At 46.1% G+C, this 14,831-nt stretch overlaps 1 protein-coding gene across 6 annotated transcripts in view; it reads right to left on the bottom strand.

Moving 5' to 3' along the window:
- Positions 1 to 14,831, bottom strand: part of Acad10 (acyl-CoA dehydrogenase family member 10) — a 42,701-nt gene that overhangs the window by 16,033 nt on the left and 11,837 nt on the right. For all 6 annotated transcript variants that reach the window (XM_063225648.1, XM_013144820.3, XM_013144821.3 and 3 more), the window contains exons 5-13: positions 13,941 to 14,135; positions 13,202 to 13,360; positions 12,408 to 12,567; positions 9,976 to 10,117; positions 8,592 to 8,660; positions 6,209 to 6,390; positions 5,073 to 5,223; positions 1,476 to 1,621; positions 217 to 390 (exon numbers count right to left, since the gene is read on the bottom strand). In XM_063225648.1, the coding sequence (XP_063081718.1) occupies positions 217 to 390; positions 1,476 to 1,621; positions 5,073 to 5,223; positions 6,209 to 6,390; positions 8,592 to 8,660; positions 9,976 to 10,117; positions 12,408 to 12,567; positions 13,202 to 13,360; positions 13,941 to 14,135 (1,378 nt within the window). The remainder of the gene's footprint in view (positions 1 to 216; positions 391 to 1,475; positions 1,622 to 5,072; positions 5,224 to 6,208; positions 6,391 to 8,591; positions 8,661 to 9,975; positions 10,118 to 12,407; positions 12,568 to 13,201; positions 13,361 to 13,940; positions 14,136 to 14,831) is intronic.

Raw genomic sequence — 14,831 nt, 5'->3', positions numbered from 1 at the left:
AATACGTATACATATGTATATAATTTTTAATGATAAATTATTAAATTAAGACTCTTACAGAATTCTGACCTAACAGCTCCCACCAAAGCCTCGGTGGCTACAGGAGGACTCCAGCTGTCTTGGCTCACCCCTCAGCCTGGCCATGCTGTCACCTGTCTGCGTCAGCCTGGCCACTGCATTACCCACCTGGCTCAGCCTGGCCACCCCATTCGTTACCTTTGAGCGATCGCTTGTAGACTCCTTGTAGGATTGCAGCCAAGCGGAAAAAGGAGAAAGCCATATAAAAGTTCCAGTTCTCAACAGGAGGCATGTCCATGTGAAGGCAGTACATCCTGAAATACTCCTCAGCAGGAGGGATGCCCAGCTGTGTCAAATCCTGATCACAGACACCTGTGGGGAGAGACGGCGCCACTGGGGGTGTAGCTAGCATGCACGAGGTCTTGGCTTCTGTCTCCAGTACAAAATACACAACAGGTTGCAAGAACAGTCTCCCTAAACTAGGAACAAAGATAATTCACAAATTAAAGATTCTCAGTGATGCCGGGGATATAGCTCAACAGCACAGAGCATGCCTGGCAAGGGCAAGGTCCTGAGTTTGATTCTTGGTACAAAAAAAAAATTATCAGTGATTTGCTTCATTTGTGCTATTTCGTTGATGTACAAGCACCAATACATTCCATCTTAAGACCTGATCCTTATATACCAGCAAAAATACTACTACAAAGATGTTCAATGCCTTTTTTGGTGGGGTCTTGGCATAGTATAAAAAACAGATTGAGCATCCAAAGAGGAAGTAAATCAGATGTCTTTATACAATAAAATCCAATGCCATCATTAAAAATTTAGTTGCAGAAGAAATAGTAGCATTAAACATGTCCAAATTATACAATTAAGTGAAAAAAAAAAAGCAGGTTATAAAAATCACATCATCAGGTGCTGGGGATTTAGCTCAGCGGCATAAGCCCCTGCCTTAGATTCTAATAAGGGACCGTGTGCGACCGTGAGTTTGATCCCCGGTACCGATTGAAAAAAAAAAAAAAAAGACAAAAAAAAATCACATAATCATATTTTTTGTTTACATATACGCATAGAAGAAAAGATACTGAAATATCAGCAAGTGATTACCCTGGGACTCCTGCACTAATCATTTCAACTGGGTTTTGTTTTACTTTGCTATCCTAATGTTTTTACAACAAACTTGTATTTGTTGTGAAACCCTTTTTGGTTTCAAGTGTTAAGTCCAAGTCAGCGGTGTGAGAGCACAGGAGGAGCCCACACGGGTGTGCCTGTCATTTAACATACATCTATACTCATTTTCCCCAAACAAAACAGGAATACATCCTATCCAGTGCATTTTCTACCAAAGCCAGCAGGGCAGCTCCGCCCAACCACAGTTGACTCTAGCCAAGTCCACCGGCAGAAGCTTGGTCAATGCAGCCAGCCCTGTCCCTGCCTACTCCAGCATCGGCTCCTACCTTTCAGCAAGGGGAAGCTGGATGGCAGGTAGTGGGCCAGGCAGCTGGAGGCCACGTCGGTCAAGGGGTCGCCTAAGGTAGAAAGTTCCCAGTCAAGGACCACAAGCACCTCAGCCTTTTCCGGATGGAAGAGCAGGTTGTCAAGCCTGCAAAGCCACGGAAGGAAAGGAGAAATGGCTCTCAGAACCCTGACCACGCGGTGTGTTCTTCCCTGGCCGTGCTCTCTGTGCCCTTCTTGACTCACTCCCCACTCTCCCTGGACTCTCTACGCAAGGGCCTGAGATGCGTGGGCTGTGCCCATTGTTTGAGGGCCCCTTGGTCCTCTGATTTCCAGCTGGACTTAGCCAATCAGAGGCACCAGCAGGAGATGGAGGGGGCCTGGTACCTGTTCTCTCTGCTGCCTCTCTGCACCAAGCTGAGGGTTGGCTGAGTCCCTCTACTGAGGAACACAGCTGCGGCCAGGCAATCCTCCCTCTACATCTACCCTCTCTAGGGTCCAGTAATGACGCTTTCCTATCTCGTGATGGTTTTAACAGTCTGCACCTTCTTTGATACCCTTGCCATGAAAGGTCGTGTCTAATTCACTACTGAATCACTTGGCTTCTAACAAATATAAAGTAGGAGGAAGTGATGCTGTGGGAATCTATGCCCTGGTCCAAGTCGGAAAAGGTGACAGATTCTATCTGGCCCTGCCTCTTGGAACACACAGCTCTACAGCCCTGAGCCACCAGGGAAGACGTCCAGGGACCCAGAAGCCACCGTGCTAGGGAGAGCTGTGGGAAACCACAAAGCTACAGGGTGCAGCCTGAGAAGCACAGCTGTTTGGCCTTCTCTGCTCCAGGGCCAGCAGCCAGCAGAGGAGTCCAGCACAGCATGAAAGCTGCCCTAGGAAATAAGCTGTCCTGTCCCCACACTGCAGATGCCCAGCAAAACAACCCGACACTGTCTCCTGCCACTCAGCTTTGGAGCAGCTGACTACTGGAGTATTAATAGCTGTAGTAACAGCTGGAGAAGGCTCATTCCTTCAGACCCGGGATGGTAAGGGCTCCCTGCTGTTGCTAAACCAGGTGCTCCTGGCTGTTCAGTGGTTCCACTAAGTCATGCTGCACCCCTGGGTCACTCTCCTCCACTAGGCTCTTTGAGTTTTTCTTCCAGGGCTCTAATGCTTGCTTTGTTCAAAGGGAAAAGTAATGGTCAAACAAGAAGGGAAAAAAACAGAAAAAGGTAAATGGAAACCCATGTGGCCATCTTCCTAGTTATACCTCCTTCTTTGTTCAATCTCCTCCAAATTTCTAGAACACAAAGCTTTATAGAAAGCAGGCATGGTGGCACACACCTGTAACCCCAGCACTGGAAAGGTGAGTTCAGGCCAGCGTGAGCTATATAGTGTGTTCAAAGCTGGCCTGAACTACTGTCTCAAAAAACCAAAGAAAAACTTTGCAGATGTAGCAAATGGCCTCCATCTACTTCTGAGTCATTCTCCTCAGAGGTCAAGTATTACCCTAATGCTGGTGTATATGAATCACATTGTTATATTTCTCTTAGCTTTGCATAAACATCTTAAGTCATACACAGGAGGCTTTACTTCTTTTTAAATTTGCATAAATGACAGGACAATGTATATATCCTTTTAGAATTTATCATTTTCTACTCAGCATTATCTTTCTGAGATTTATGATGACTTATTATAGAACATTGGTTTGGCATACCTGCTAAACAGAATTCTATCATATAACTTATCTACATATGTTAAAAGCAAAAGCACAATTTGTCTTGTTGTTGTTACAGTACTGTGGATTGAACAGTCTTCTACATCCCCCGCTATTTTTTTTTTTGTCTTATTTTTTATTGGTACCGGGGATCGAACTCATGACCACACACTTGCAAGGCAGGTACTTATACCGCTGAGCTAAATCCCCAGGCCCAACCCTGCTATTTTTTATTTTGAGATAGGATCTGAGTAAGTTGCCCAGGCTGGGCTCAAACTCAGGATTTTCCTGCCTCAGCCTCCAAGGGTTCTGGGATTACAGTCACACACTTCCATGCCCATCTATAATTCACTCTTTGCCAAGTCTCCTGGTGTCTAGGTGCACATGTGCCTCCAGAAGAGGAACTGTGGGCTGTAGCATCTTCCTGTCCTCTGTTACTGCCTCTCATTTTCAAAGTAGCTGTACCAATTTGTGTTCCCACTACCACTGATTCACTCCATATGCAACAAATGTTTTTCCACCTATCAACAGAGGGACATGTATTTTTTTTTTTTTTTATCAGTACCGGGGATCGAACTCACGACCACCTGCTTGCAAGGCAGGTGCTTATGCCGCTGAGCTAAATCCCCAGCCCCCAACAGACAGACATGTATTTGACTCTAAGCATGGATTACTAAGTGGCAGAATATCTCTAAAATGTGTGGTGCCTTTCCTGAAACCTTCACCACAGCTATGGGAGGAGGTTCCCAGACCGCCACTAGATGTTTCCTGTCTGTTAATGTACTTTGCACATTTGAGGACCTGGCAAAGCTCAGGTCCACGGTACAGTTGTTGTGACCTGGGAGTGCAAAGGCCACCTGCTACTGTTCTCCACCAAGGGACTGGGTTTCATTAACAGCAAAAGGGCTGCAGGGCAAGGTTCTCCGGTGCCCATGTGGAGGCAGAAGGAAGAGGGGGTCAAGTGCAGCCCAGCTGTATGCCAAGTTCAAAGCAGTGTGGGGGAAATGGCTCAGTCCAATTAGCCAGCCTGGTGCAAGAGCAGATGGATCCTAATCCTTAGATGACCACATGGTCTAGAAAGGCCCATCCTTTCACTCTCAAAGTCAGCCCAAGAAAAGAGCCAGGAGTGACTGACACAGTCAAGCCAGCAAAGAAAGGCTCACCTTATTTGGAAAGCAAAGAAATGTCTTTATAATTAGCTTTACTGTCTAGCTTTTGTGCAATAAAGGCCCAGCTTGGCTGGGAGTGTAGTAGTGGTAGATCGTGGGCTTAGCATGTGTGAGGCACACATAAAAATAAAATACAAGGTATAGCTCCCCAAGATGGGCCAGAAAACTACTATAAAAATGGCCAGAGCCCAAATAAGCAGTTTATGTATCCCAACAGGCCTCCAGGTGCTGCTGGGAAGCAGCCTGTGAAGGCTGCCCGAGTGTATCCAGGGCAGTGTTCTCAGCAGGGTCAAGAAGATAAAGACCCAGGTGCACTCAGCCTCCAGCACTAGCCGGGTTGCAGACTGCAGGAACCCTGGAAACCACCCCCACAGCCTGTCCTTCCTTTCACCTGTGTCCAGAGCAATTGTCTATTGGAAACCTATACGATTTAAGAGGCTCCTTTCCCTTGCCTGACCTTCAAACAGTGGTTGTCCACCCAGAGTAATGCTGCCTTCCCAGAGCACAGGGGACAATGTCTGTAGGCGAGTTTAGTGGCCACAAAGCTAAGGATGGTGCCTGGCATCCTGTAAGGCAGAGCAGCTCCCACGACCAGGGAGGAACTCAGCCACGGGAACGGTTCCCATCTGTAAGTCAGACTGAGACCAGCTGCTTAATTTTCTCTTGCAGCGACCACCATTCTGCACATTTGAACTCAGCCTCCTGACGGCTGCGTCTACCTGAAGTCCCCATGTACCACTGTGGTCCTCTGTTGCCTGGGAAGATGGAGAGGCAGCCACTGGATGAGCCTCTCCATCGCTGGGATGGTGCTGGTTTCTGCAGCTCGGTACTGCTTTGTCCAGGTTTGCACCTGGCGAGGAAGGTAGTCTCCTGTGGGAGAGAGAACACAGTGTACCATTTCCACTGCCTCCAAAGTCTCAAAAATTACTAGAGCAGCAAAACTCTTGGAATGTGCTGTGACTCTGAATGCACTCCTGTGGCTGGGGAATGTCCCACACGAGGCTCCTGCTGCCGCCAGTGGCCTCGGGTTGGCCTGTTCAGTGAGGTTTGGACTCTGTTCTCTGCCACACATCGTCCAAGCCTGATCCCCGGCCCTTTTGTGAGTTCCAAGTAGCCTTTAATAAGTCCCTTTCTGGCAAGACAACAGTGGTTGATGAGAGAGTCAGAACTCTGGAGGTAGCCTGGTAGGGTTTGAACCCTGGCTCTGCCGTTTTAAGCTGCATGATCTCAGGCATGTTACTTAAGTTTTCTGTGCCTTACTGTCCTCATCTTGAAATGGTCCTCCTAGAGCTGTTGGGAGGATAAACTATGAAAAGCCCTTGCCAAGCACTTGTATGGGGTGCTGGCTATTTGGGAGGCTAAGGTGGGGCATCACTTGAGTCCACAAGTTTGAGGCCAGCCTGGGAAACAGTGAAACTCAGTCTCATTTAAAAGCGGGGGGGACTTGACAAAATAAATGTTGGCAAGGAAAAAGAGCAAGTGGAAATTCCTCATATATTAAAAAAACAAACAAATGAACATAAACAAACAAAAAACAAACCTAGCAGTAGTGGCTCATGCCCATAATCTCAGCTATTTGGGACACAGAAACAGGAGGATTCCAAATTCAAGATCAAGGTGGGCAACTTAGTAGACCTTGTCTCAAAATAAAAAACAAAAAGGACTAGAGATGTAGCTTGTAGTACAGTGCCTCTAGATTAGATCCCTAATTCTAAGGAAGAAAGTACTTGGATTCTCAAGGTAGGAACTAAGTCCATCTTCTATCACACACACATTTGGTTAACACCAAAAACCATAACAGCAGAGCTGCTTGTGAGGAAACGGCCAGCCTGGAGGACCAGAGGCCCCTGCTCACCTTGCTTCCCATAGCTGTCCAGGCCTGCAGCCTGGAAGTCCACGCTGTGGATCTGGCACAGGACTCGGTTCATGGCAGTGTATATGGCTCGCCTCTGGCTGGGCTCCAAGCCTGGCAGAGAGGGATCTTTGTAGATGTGGCCTGGGCAGTACTCCATCACATAGAAGGGCGTGCCGATGACACTGCAGGGGACACAGATGGGGTCTCAGGGCCCTACATACAAAGTGGCAGCCACCAGTGCCAGCCTGTTCCTGTGTACATAGGCTGGGCGCTGGGGAAAGGATCTGGGGTTTTAGGCACAGTGGACATCTTTTCCTGTGCAGTACAGAAGATGCACTCCTACCAAAGACATGCACACGTGTGTGTGCGTGGACACACACGCACACCCACACACAGAGCCTGCTCTTTCTGCTCTTTGACCCATTTGCTGAACCATCAGATGGGTATAAGTGTGGCAATGTACAAAGAAGTATGGTTGAAGGAGGGAGCTTCAGAGTCCTACAGAGCCAGGCTGAAATCCCAGCTCTGCCTTTTACTAGCAGTGTGACCTTGACACACTTACTGAACCCCTCTGAACCCCTCATTGTTGTTCTGATCTGCAAACCCACTTCAAAGTGTAGCTGTAAGAACTAAGGAAATAAATATATGGAGAGTTTGTCATTCAGTCTGGCTGCGGTGAGGGGTCAAAGGCATCTCTTCTTGGTACTGATGTTATTTTTATCATTATTTCATGGTATGAATACCACATATACCATCTGATAGTTTTTTGTTGTTGCTGTTGTTTTGTTAGCTTTTTGAGACAAGGTCTCACTAAGAAGTCCAGGCTAGCCTTGAACTTGCGGTGATTCTCTTGCCTCAGCCTCCCACTGCTGGGATTGCAGGCCTGTGCTACCTTGCCCAGCTACCACATGATAGTTTTGAGATGACCTATCAAAATGTCATTAAATCATTTGTTAAGTCACTACCAAAAACCAATATAGTACTCTCAAAAGTAGTTCTGAGAATTCTAGAATAAATATTGGACTGACTGTAAAAACTTATACCAGCTATTGGAGAAGCTGAGTACTGCAAGTCTGAGCCCAGCCTGGGCAACTTAGTGAGATACTGTCTCAGATAAAAAACAAAAAGGGCTCAAGATGTAGCTCAGCAGTACAGTATCCCTGGGTTCCATTCCCAGTACTCAAAACAAGATTATAAAAGATAGTCTTGGGATAATTAGGGAAATCTGAACATGGGCTACATATTAAGTACTGTTCTTAAAATATAGTCTCCATATCCATGTATTCTATACCCAAGGATTCAACCAAATACTGATCAAAAACATTTGGAAAAAATACTACATCAGTACTGAACGTGTACAGACTTTATTCTTATCATTATCCCCTAAACAATAGAGAATAATGACTGCTTACATAGCACATACCCTGTATTAGATGCTATATCTAATATAGAGATGATTTACAGTATGTGGAAGCACAAGTGTAGCACATATGCCAGTACCCTGCTGCTTCATGTGAGGGACTCGAGCATCTTCAGGTTTTGGTACCTTCAAGGCATCTTGGAACCAATGGCTCATGAAGCTTGGTAATTATCTTAGGTGTAGTAACAGTGCTGTGCCTGGTGTGATAGCGCACACCTGTAATCCCACTACTCAGGAGGCTGAGGCAGGAGGATTGTTGTGACAGTGAGACCAGCCGGGGCTATAGAGTGAGCTCAAGGCCGGCCTGCACTACATAGCGAGACCCTGTCTCAAAAAGGCGTGCACACACACACACACACACACACACACACACACACTAATAATAGTGCCCTGGTGAAAAATAAAATGTCTTTGTTTTTATAAGATGCATAGTATCTGCAACTTACTCCAAAAGATTTAGCCAACAAACGTATAATACACACACACATACCTCCATTTATGTTTACAGACAGCAAGTGTGGTGCATATTGACAAAGTCTTAACCTGCATGAGTGTAACTAGATGCTGTGATACCTTTTCTTCTTTATTTTTCTATATATTTCAAAATACTCATAATTAGTCAAGATAAACAGACTCAAAACGTATGTTTCAAAGTGGTTTAAAACATTATAGAAAGACCACAATAAAAAAATTAACAAAAACAAGCAGATGAAACGAGGAGGCTATGTAGTTTTAGAACACTCAAGAAAGCTGTTTTCTAGCAATCCCTGTGAAAGCAGGCAATGCCTTTATCTTTCAGGATAAATTAAAGACCTGAGAACTCCTGATAAAGGTCGCTATACAGTCTCTTTTCTCACTAACTCACATTCTATTTGTCTTCACGCTAACAAACTCACATTTGAGTTAGTAAATGGGCTTTCTGTAGTTTCGACACATACGAGAGAAAATACATCTGGACTTTACCTCGAATCTTCACAAAGGTCAAGAACCCTAGGGACAGGTACTCCCGTATTTGCAAGGGCTTTCATTATCCTGCCGAAAAAATAAATACAACGTAAATGCTGACTGCAGTGTTGAAATTGCTTTTCTGATTTAAAATACAGTGCACTGGGAGCCGGTGAGGTAGTGCAAACCTATAATCCCACCTACTCAGAGGCTCGTGCAGGAGGATTGCAAATTCAAGATCAGCAAGATGCAGTCTCAAAAGAGGGAGGGGGTTGGGAACGTAGCTTAGTGGTAGAGAAATTGCCTAGTACCTGTGAGCTCAGGGTTCAATCCTCAGTACCAGGAAAAGCAAACAAATAGTACTGGGGGCGTAGCTCAATGGAACAGTGCTGTCAGTTCAACCCCCACTACGGCAAGACCAAAACCAAAAAACCCAGCAACAGAGGTAGCATATATGGAGAGCAACAGTCAAATCTGCAATCACAGTTCAGATTTTAACATCTCTCTCCCAATAATGACAGAACTATATAAAGATACAGACCTGAATAACACTATCAGCGAACTTAACCTAATATTTTTGGAACATTCCATTAGCAATTGTGGCATACATATTATTCTCAAGTGTACACAGTATGTTCACCAAGATAAATCATAGTCTATAAAATAAGTTTAATAAATAGTGAAATCTTAGTATTTTTTATACTTCAGTAAAATAAAACTAGAAATTATTAATATATCATAATTTGGAAAATAATATTGGGCTATTAATTAATCTATTTCTATTGGTCACAGAAGAAACCACAAAGGAAATTTAAAAATATATTTCAAGCCAGAATAATAATACTAAATATAAAACATCAAACTTTGTGACATTTTATATAAATTTTTTTTTTGTCTTTTTCGTTTTTATCAGTACCAGGGTCAAACTCACGACTGCCTGCTTGCAAGGCAGGCGCTTATGCCGCTGAGCTAAATCCCCAGCCCCTCATTTTATATAAATTTTCAGTTTAATAAATGCATAGAAACTTTAAATGCCTGTAATATAAAAGAAGGCAGATTTTAAAATAATGATCTAAGATTTATTCCTTAAGAAAAATAACTAGAGCTGGGCGTGGTGTCATGTGTCTGTAATCCCAGCACATGGGAGGCTGAGTAGGTGGTATTTTGTAAATAAAATTAGGAACTCAATAAGCTGATGCCCAGGAATTCAAGACCTGAGCAATATAGCGAGGTCAGTTCTATAAACAATAAATAAATGGCCATATGTTCTTCTTTAGAATAATGTGGAGACGTCTAATTGCAATTTTCAGTGACTCTGGGTGTTTTACAGAAGCCAGCTTCCTGGGCTAGGCCTGCACTTACACTGTGGAGGCCAATCAGCAAGCAGCCACTGAGAATTTACCTGAACTCCCTCTCTATGGCATGGGCGGATGGCAGAAGGCTCCCCGGGGGTTTCTTCCTCAGGACCAGCTGATGATTGGCCAGCCTGATGTAGTAAGTGGGATTTGACTGGCCATGATCAAACTGAAGGAGTTCCAATGGGCCTGCAAATTAAAAAAAAAAAAAAAAAAAGAATATTTGAACTGGAGCAGGAGCCCGACCCATCTGGATAGATAGCCCTTCTTTCTAGTGAGTTCTGCACTTGGGATACAGAATATCTTCAGTGGGATGCAGTAAAAGCACCTCCTCATGGGCACCAGTGCACTGGGTCCCAGACATGTCCTGTCAGAATCACATGTGGCCTCAGTGGGGCAAAGGCCACGCACTAACTGGATGACCCTATTTCCTGGCCCTGTGCGGTGTCGGCTTGTAAGCTTCTTGCCACCTCCTGCCCCGGGAACAAAGGCACTTTAGTTCTGTCTAGCAACATACACTCAGTCATGGCAACCCATCTGGGCTGAGGAATGCTCTAAGCCTGAGAAAGAGAGTGCCCTTCTGTGTCCTTCTCCCATACTCAGCCAAGCCACACCCAGGGTTGATGTGACAGCTGGCAGGAACTACGCAGGGGCCTTTGTCGTGTGCCAAAGCTGCTTCTAGGCGGTACCCGCTCCCTCCTTGCCAGCTGCTAGCAGAGATGAACCTAGTGAGCACTCGGCTTCACGGGGAAACCAGACTGTGGACAGTGACCATTCCCTTGGCCAAGAGGACAGGCCATAACGGGAGTTGCACAGCCAGGCGTAGCGGTGTACACCTGTTACCTTAGTACTCAAAGGCTTGGGCAGGAGAACTGCCCAGTCTGAGGCCTGCCTATGCTAAAAAAAAAAAAGAAAGAAAAAAAGGGTGAGGGTATTGGGGGAAACCTGTTTTTCTGAGGGTGAAATGTTTCTTTTTCTTTTCTTTCTTCCTTTCTTTCTTTTGGCAGGGTCTTGCTATGTAGCCCAGGTTGGCCTTGAACTCCCAGCTCCTGCCTCTGCCTTCTGAGTGCTGGGATTACAGGACTGTGCCATCACATGTGTTTGTGTTTCTTTTTGTTTTGTTTTTTTTTTCCTGAGGGTGAAATGTAAAGAATGACAGAGGAACCCTTTGAAGAAATAGAGTCGACTTGTTGCTTTTTTAAAATCATGCAATTCAGCTGGATGAGGTGGCTCACGCTATAATCCCAGAATTTGGGAGGCTGAAGCAGGGAATGGCTACAAGTTCTGGGTGAGGCTGGGCTACACAGTGAGTTTAAAACTGAACTACACAGCAAGACCTTGTCTCAAAAAACCAACAAAAGTCTGTGATGCTGGGATCAGGAGTATGTGATTACTAAATTAGTTCACTGAGGGCCAGGGATATAGCTCAGTGGCATAGCACCTGCCTGGTAAGCGTGAGGTCCTAAGTTCGATTCCTGGTACAAAATAAATAAATAAAATAAAATAAATAGTTTACTGATTGGTTTGGCCTAATTCTAGGTATGGATAGTGGCCAGACCCACGCTGGGTGTGAGTGCTGCCCCCCCCACCAAAGACTGTAGCCTGGATGGAACAGAAGGGACAGAAAAGAGAGCTTCTGTGTTGCTTGCTGATACTTTGCTGCCTTCTGCCTCACCATGAATTATTTCTCCTCTGTGACGCTCCTCTGCCGTGCAGCTGGCCAACCATGAACTGAAACCTCTACAAACCCTGAGCTGTAATAAACCCTTCCTCCTCTAACTTTGGGTGCTGGGTGTTTCGTCTTAGCAATGAAAAGTAACTAAGACGGGGCCCAAACTTGGGACCCACCTGTCTCAATCTCCCAAAGTACTGGGATGAGGGATGCATGTTACCCACATCCCAGCTAAATTACACAACTTTTAAGTCACCTTCACAATACAGGTTGAGGTCTCAAAAAAAATCAGAAACACTCAAATACTCCCATGCATGTAACACAGTCCCCAAGTCCCCTCCTCCCCGGGGGACATCTGTAGGGAACACTGCCCCACCGTACCAAATGCTCAGTGGGGGACAGGGGTACATGTGCTTTTGTGGATCCATAAAAAAGGAGTTCAACACTTTTTCCCAAGCAAGCTGAAATCAGCTCTTGGATGTACCAGGACCAAGGTTATGTCCTCACAGTGCTGCTGCTTTGTCTTCAGCATATTCCATCAGGGTTAGAGTGAGAACCCGAGAGGAAGCACAGTCCCACAGGGCTACCTCGCTACGAAACCGAGCCAGGTATGGGGTCACAAGCCTGTAATTCCTGCACTCTGGGAGCCAAGGAAAGAGGAGTGAAGGTTCAAGCCCACCCTGGGCAATCTGACAACTTAGTGAGGCTTTTAGTATCAAAATTAAAAAAAAAAAAAAAAAGAAAAAGAAAAGGAAAGGAAAAAGTTGGGAGTGTAACTCAAAAAACAAAACAACAAACCTTCCATACCTGTGGTTTGGGTCCCCAGCAAGTCTTTGAGGTACTTCTGCAGGGTATCTTTTGGGATCTCCATAGTCTTCCTCACAGGACAAGTGTTGGGAACATCCCAGTGCAATGGAAAACCCAGAAGAGACTCTAATTCCTTCACTGCAGCCTCCGGGTCGTCGACCTGGTTTTGCAGAGAATACCCACCCTGTGCCTGTCTCAACGAGGCCAACTCTCCAGAGGGAGACAGCCACAGGTCAGTTTTCTGGAGACCAATGGATTCAGGTCATGCAGCTCTGAGACAGAAGAATCTGCACTTCCAGCTAATTCCTAGCTGTACTGAGCTTTCTTTCCCCTTGGAAGAGTGCTTGTAATAGGGCAGAGGACAGTGCCACAGTGTCTTCTGTGTCCATGAAAACCCAGTGTAGAAACGTGACCTGTGATCCCATCACTTGGCTTCCATGCTCACAGCCATGACCTGGGTGGCACACATGGCTGGTGGCCACTGGGTCCCCATCTAGTGAAGCATCACTTAGAAAGTCCAGATGCCACCCTGGAAGGCTTGCACTAATTTCTAGTGCATAGTTAGATGGTTTTTGTTTTAAAGGTGATGAGTCAGGCCGGGTGACACATACCTGGAGTTCAAGCTACTTCCGGGGCAGAAGCAGGAAGACTGCAAGTCTGAGGCCAGCCCGAGCAATTTAGGAAGAGCCCGACTCAGAATTTAAAAGGAGGGGATGGGAATGTGGGTCAGTGATAGAAGCTTCTCCACCCTGTGTGAGCCTGGATCTGTTCCCAGCATGGGGAAGGACCATTACCTTAATGGTGCGAATACCAAGCCTGGCAGCTGCTTTCAGATTTGATCCCAGATCATCGAGAAAGATGGACTCAGAGGGCTGCAGGCCGAGGCGCTCCAAGCACAGCTGGTATATCCTAGAGTCTGGCTTACAGACTCCTTCCAGGCAGGACTCCACCACCTGAGAGGGGCAGAAAGGGGAGGGCTGGCTGTGAAGGGGGACAGCTACAGACATGGTGGCACATTTTTTGAGAGAAAGACCAGGGCAGTTGAGACTTAAAGGATGTTGTTTTCTTTTTTTTTTTTTTTTGTCTTTTTCCTTTTTATCGGTACCGGGGATCAAACTCACGACTGCCTGCTTGCCATGCAGGCGCTTATGCCGCTGAGCTAAATCCCCAGCCCCGGATGTTGTTTTCTTAAAACTATTCATTTCACCATTGGAGCTCTCCCAATATGCACCTGCCCAGGCCCCACCCAGACCCCCTCCAGATAGCTCCAGGGAAAAGGACCTGCTGCCTCCTCAAACCCATGGGTAGGCAGATCACACCTTTACTACAACCTCACAGGTCCAGTGAAAGGGACCCAGGGGCTGGGAGCGTGCTACTTTCTACTGACGGAGACAAGGAGAAAGACGCTCTGCTAATAAAATGTCTGCTGCTGAAACTGTCGGGGAAATCTCCATTGAGCTCCAGAGGCTAAATGCTGTTATAAGGCAGGTGCAAAGATCCTGTGTCCATCATTGTACATCTCCTCAAACTTACCACGTCAAACTGGCTCCGGTCCAGGGGCAGAAAGCTTTTCCCATTCGAAAGATAAAAATTATTGGTCAAGACTGCAGTCTGTAAGCCTTTTGCTCGAATTTGAGAGATGGCTTTGGTCATCACCTCGAACTGCTGCGCCACTTGCTCACTTGTCAGCAGAGAAAAAAACGAGTCCACAGGCACTGAGGTCTTAGACTAGGAATAGGGGGAGAAGAGGAGAGGAGAACAAGACAGGTGTGGTGACACGCGTCTGCAGTCCCAGTCGATGGGGAGACGGAGGCAGGATAACTGCAAGTTTGAACCCAGGCTGGTCAACTAATTTTCTTTCTTTCTTTCTTTCCTATTTGTTTTTGTTTGTTTGTTCATCTTGCTATGTAGCCCAGACTGACCTGGAATTTATAGCCTCCTCCTGCCTCAGCCTCCCGAGTGCTGGGATTACAGGTGTGCACCACCATGCCAGGCAGACTGGGCAACAAAAAGCTGGGGATGTTGTTTGGTCCCAGGCTATAGGTTTAACCCCAGTACCTCTCCTTCCTCCACCCCTACAGAAGCAGCAGTCAGGCCTGTGACACACCTTTAATCCTAGCACTCTAGGAAATTGAGGCAGGCGTACAAATATGAGCCTAGCCCTGGCAATTTAGCAAAATTCTGTCTCAAAAAAAAAAAAAAGTCAGAAAGGCTCATGAACAACAGGGAAAAAACATTAACTGTGGCTTGCTTAGCTCTGCTACCTGGGAATAAGGGCCCAGCCATTGGCATGCTGCCTGAAGGAATTACTCCTTCACCCCTTACGCTGAACTCTACACAGCAGGTCTTTCCTCTCTGTTTTTGACGGGGTGTGGCAACCTCTTCCAAATAGGCACCAAGTTCCTCAACTCAAGCAATCCTCCC

The sequence above is a fragment of the Cavia porcellus genome, unplaced genomic scaffold (assembly GCF_034190915.1).
Source record: "Cavia porcellus strain 051 isolate PalLab524CR breed Dunkin Hartley unplaced genomic scaffold, mCavPor4.1 scaffold_16, whole genome shotgun sequence".
NCBI lineage: Eukaryota > Metazoa > Chordata > Mammalia > Rodentia > Caviidae > Cavia > Cavia porcellus.
The sequence above is the reverse complement of the archived record's forward strand: the minus strand, read 5'-3'. Positions and strand labels throughout refer to the sequence as shown.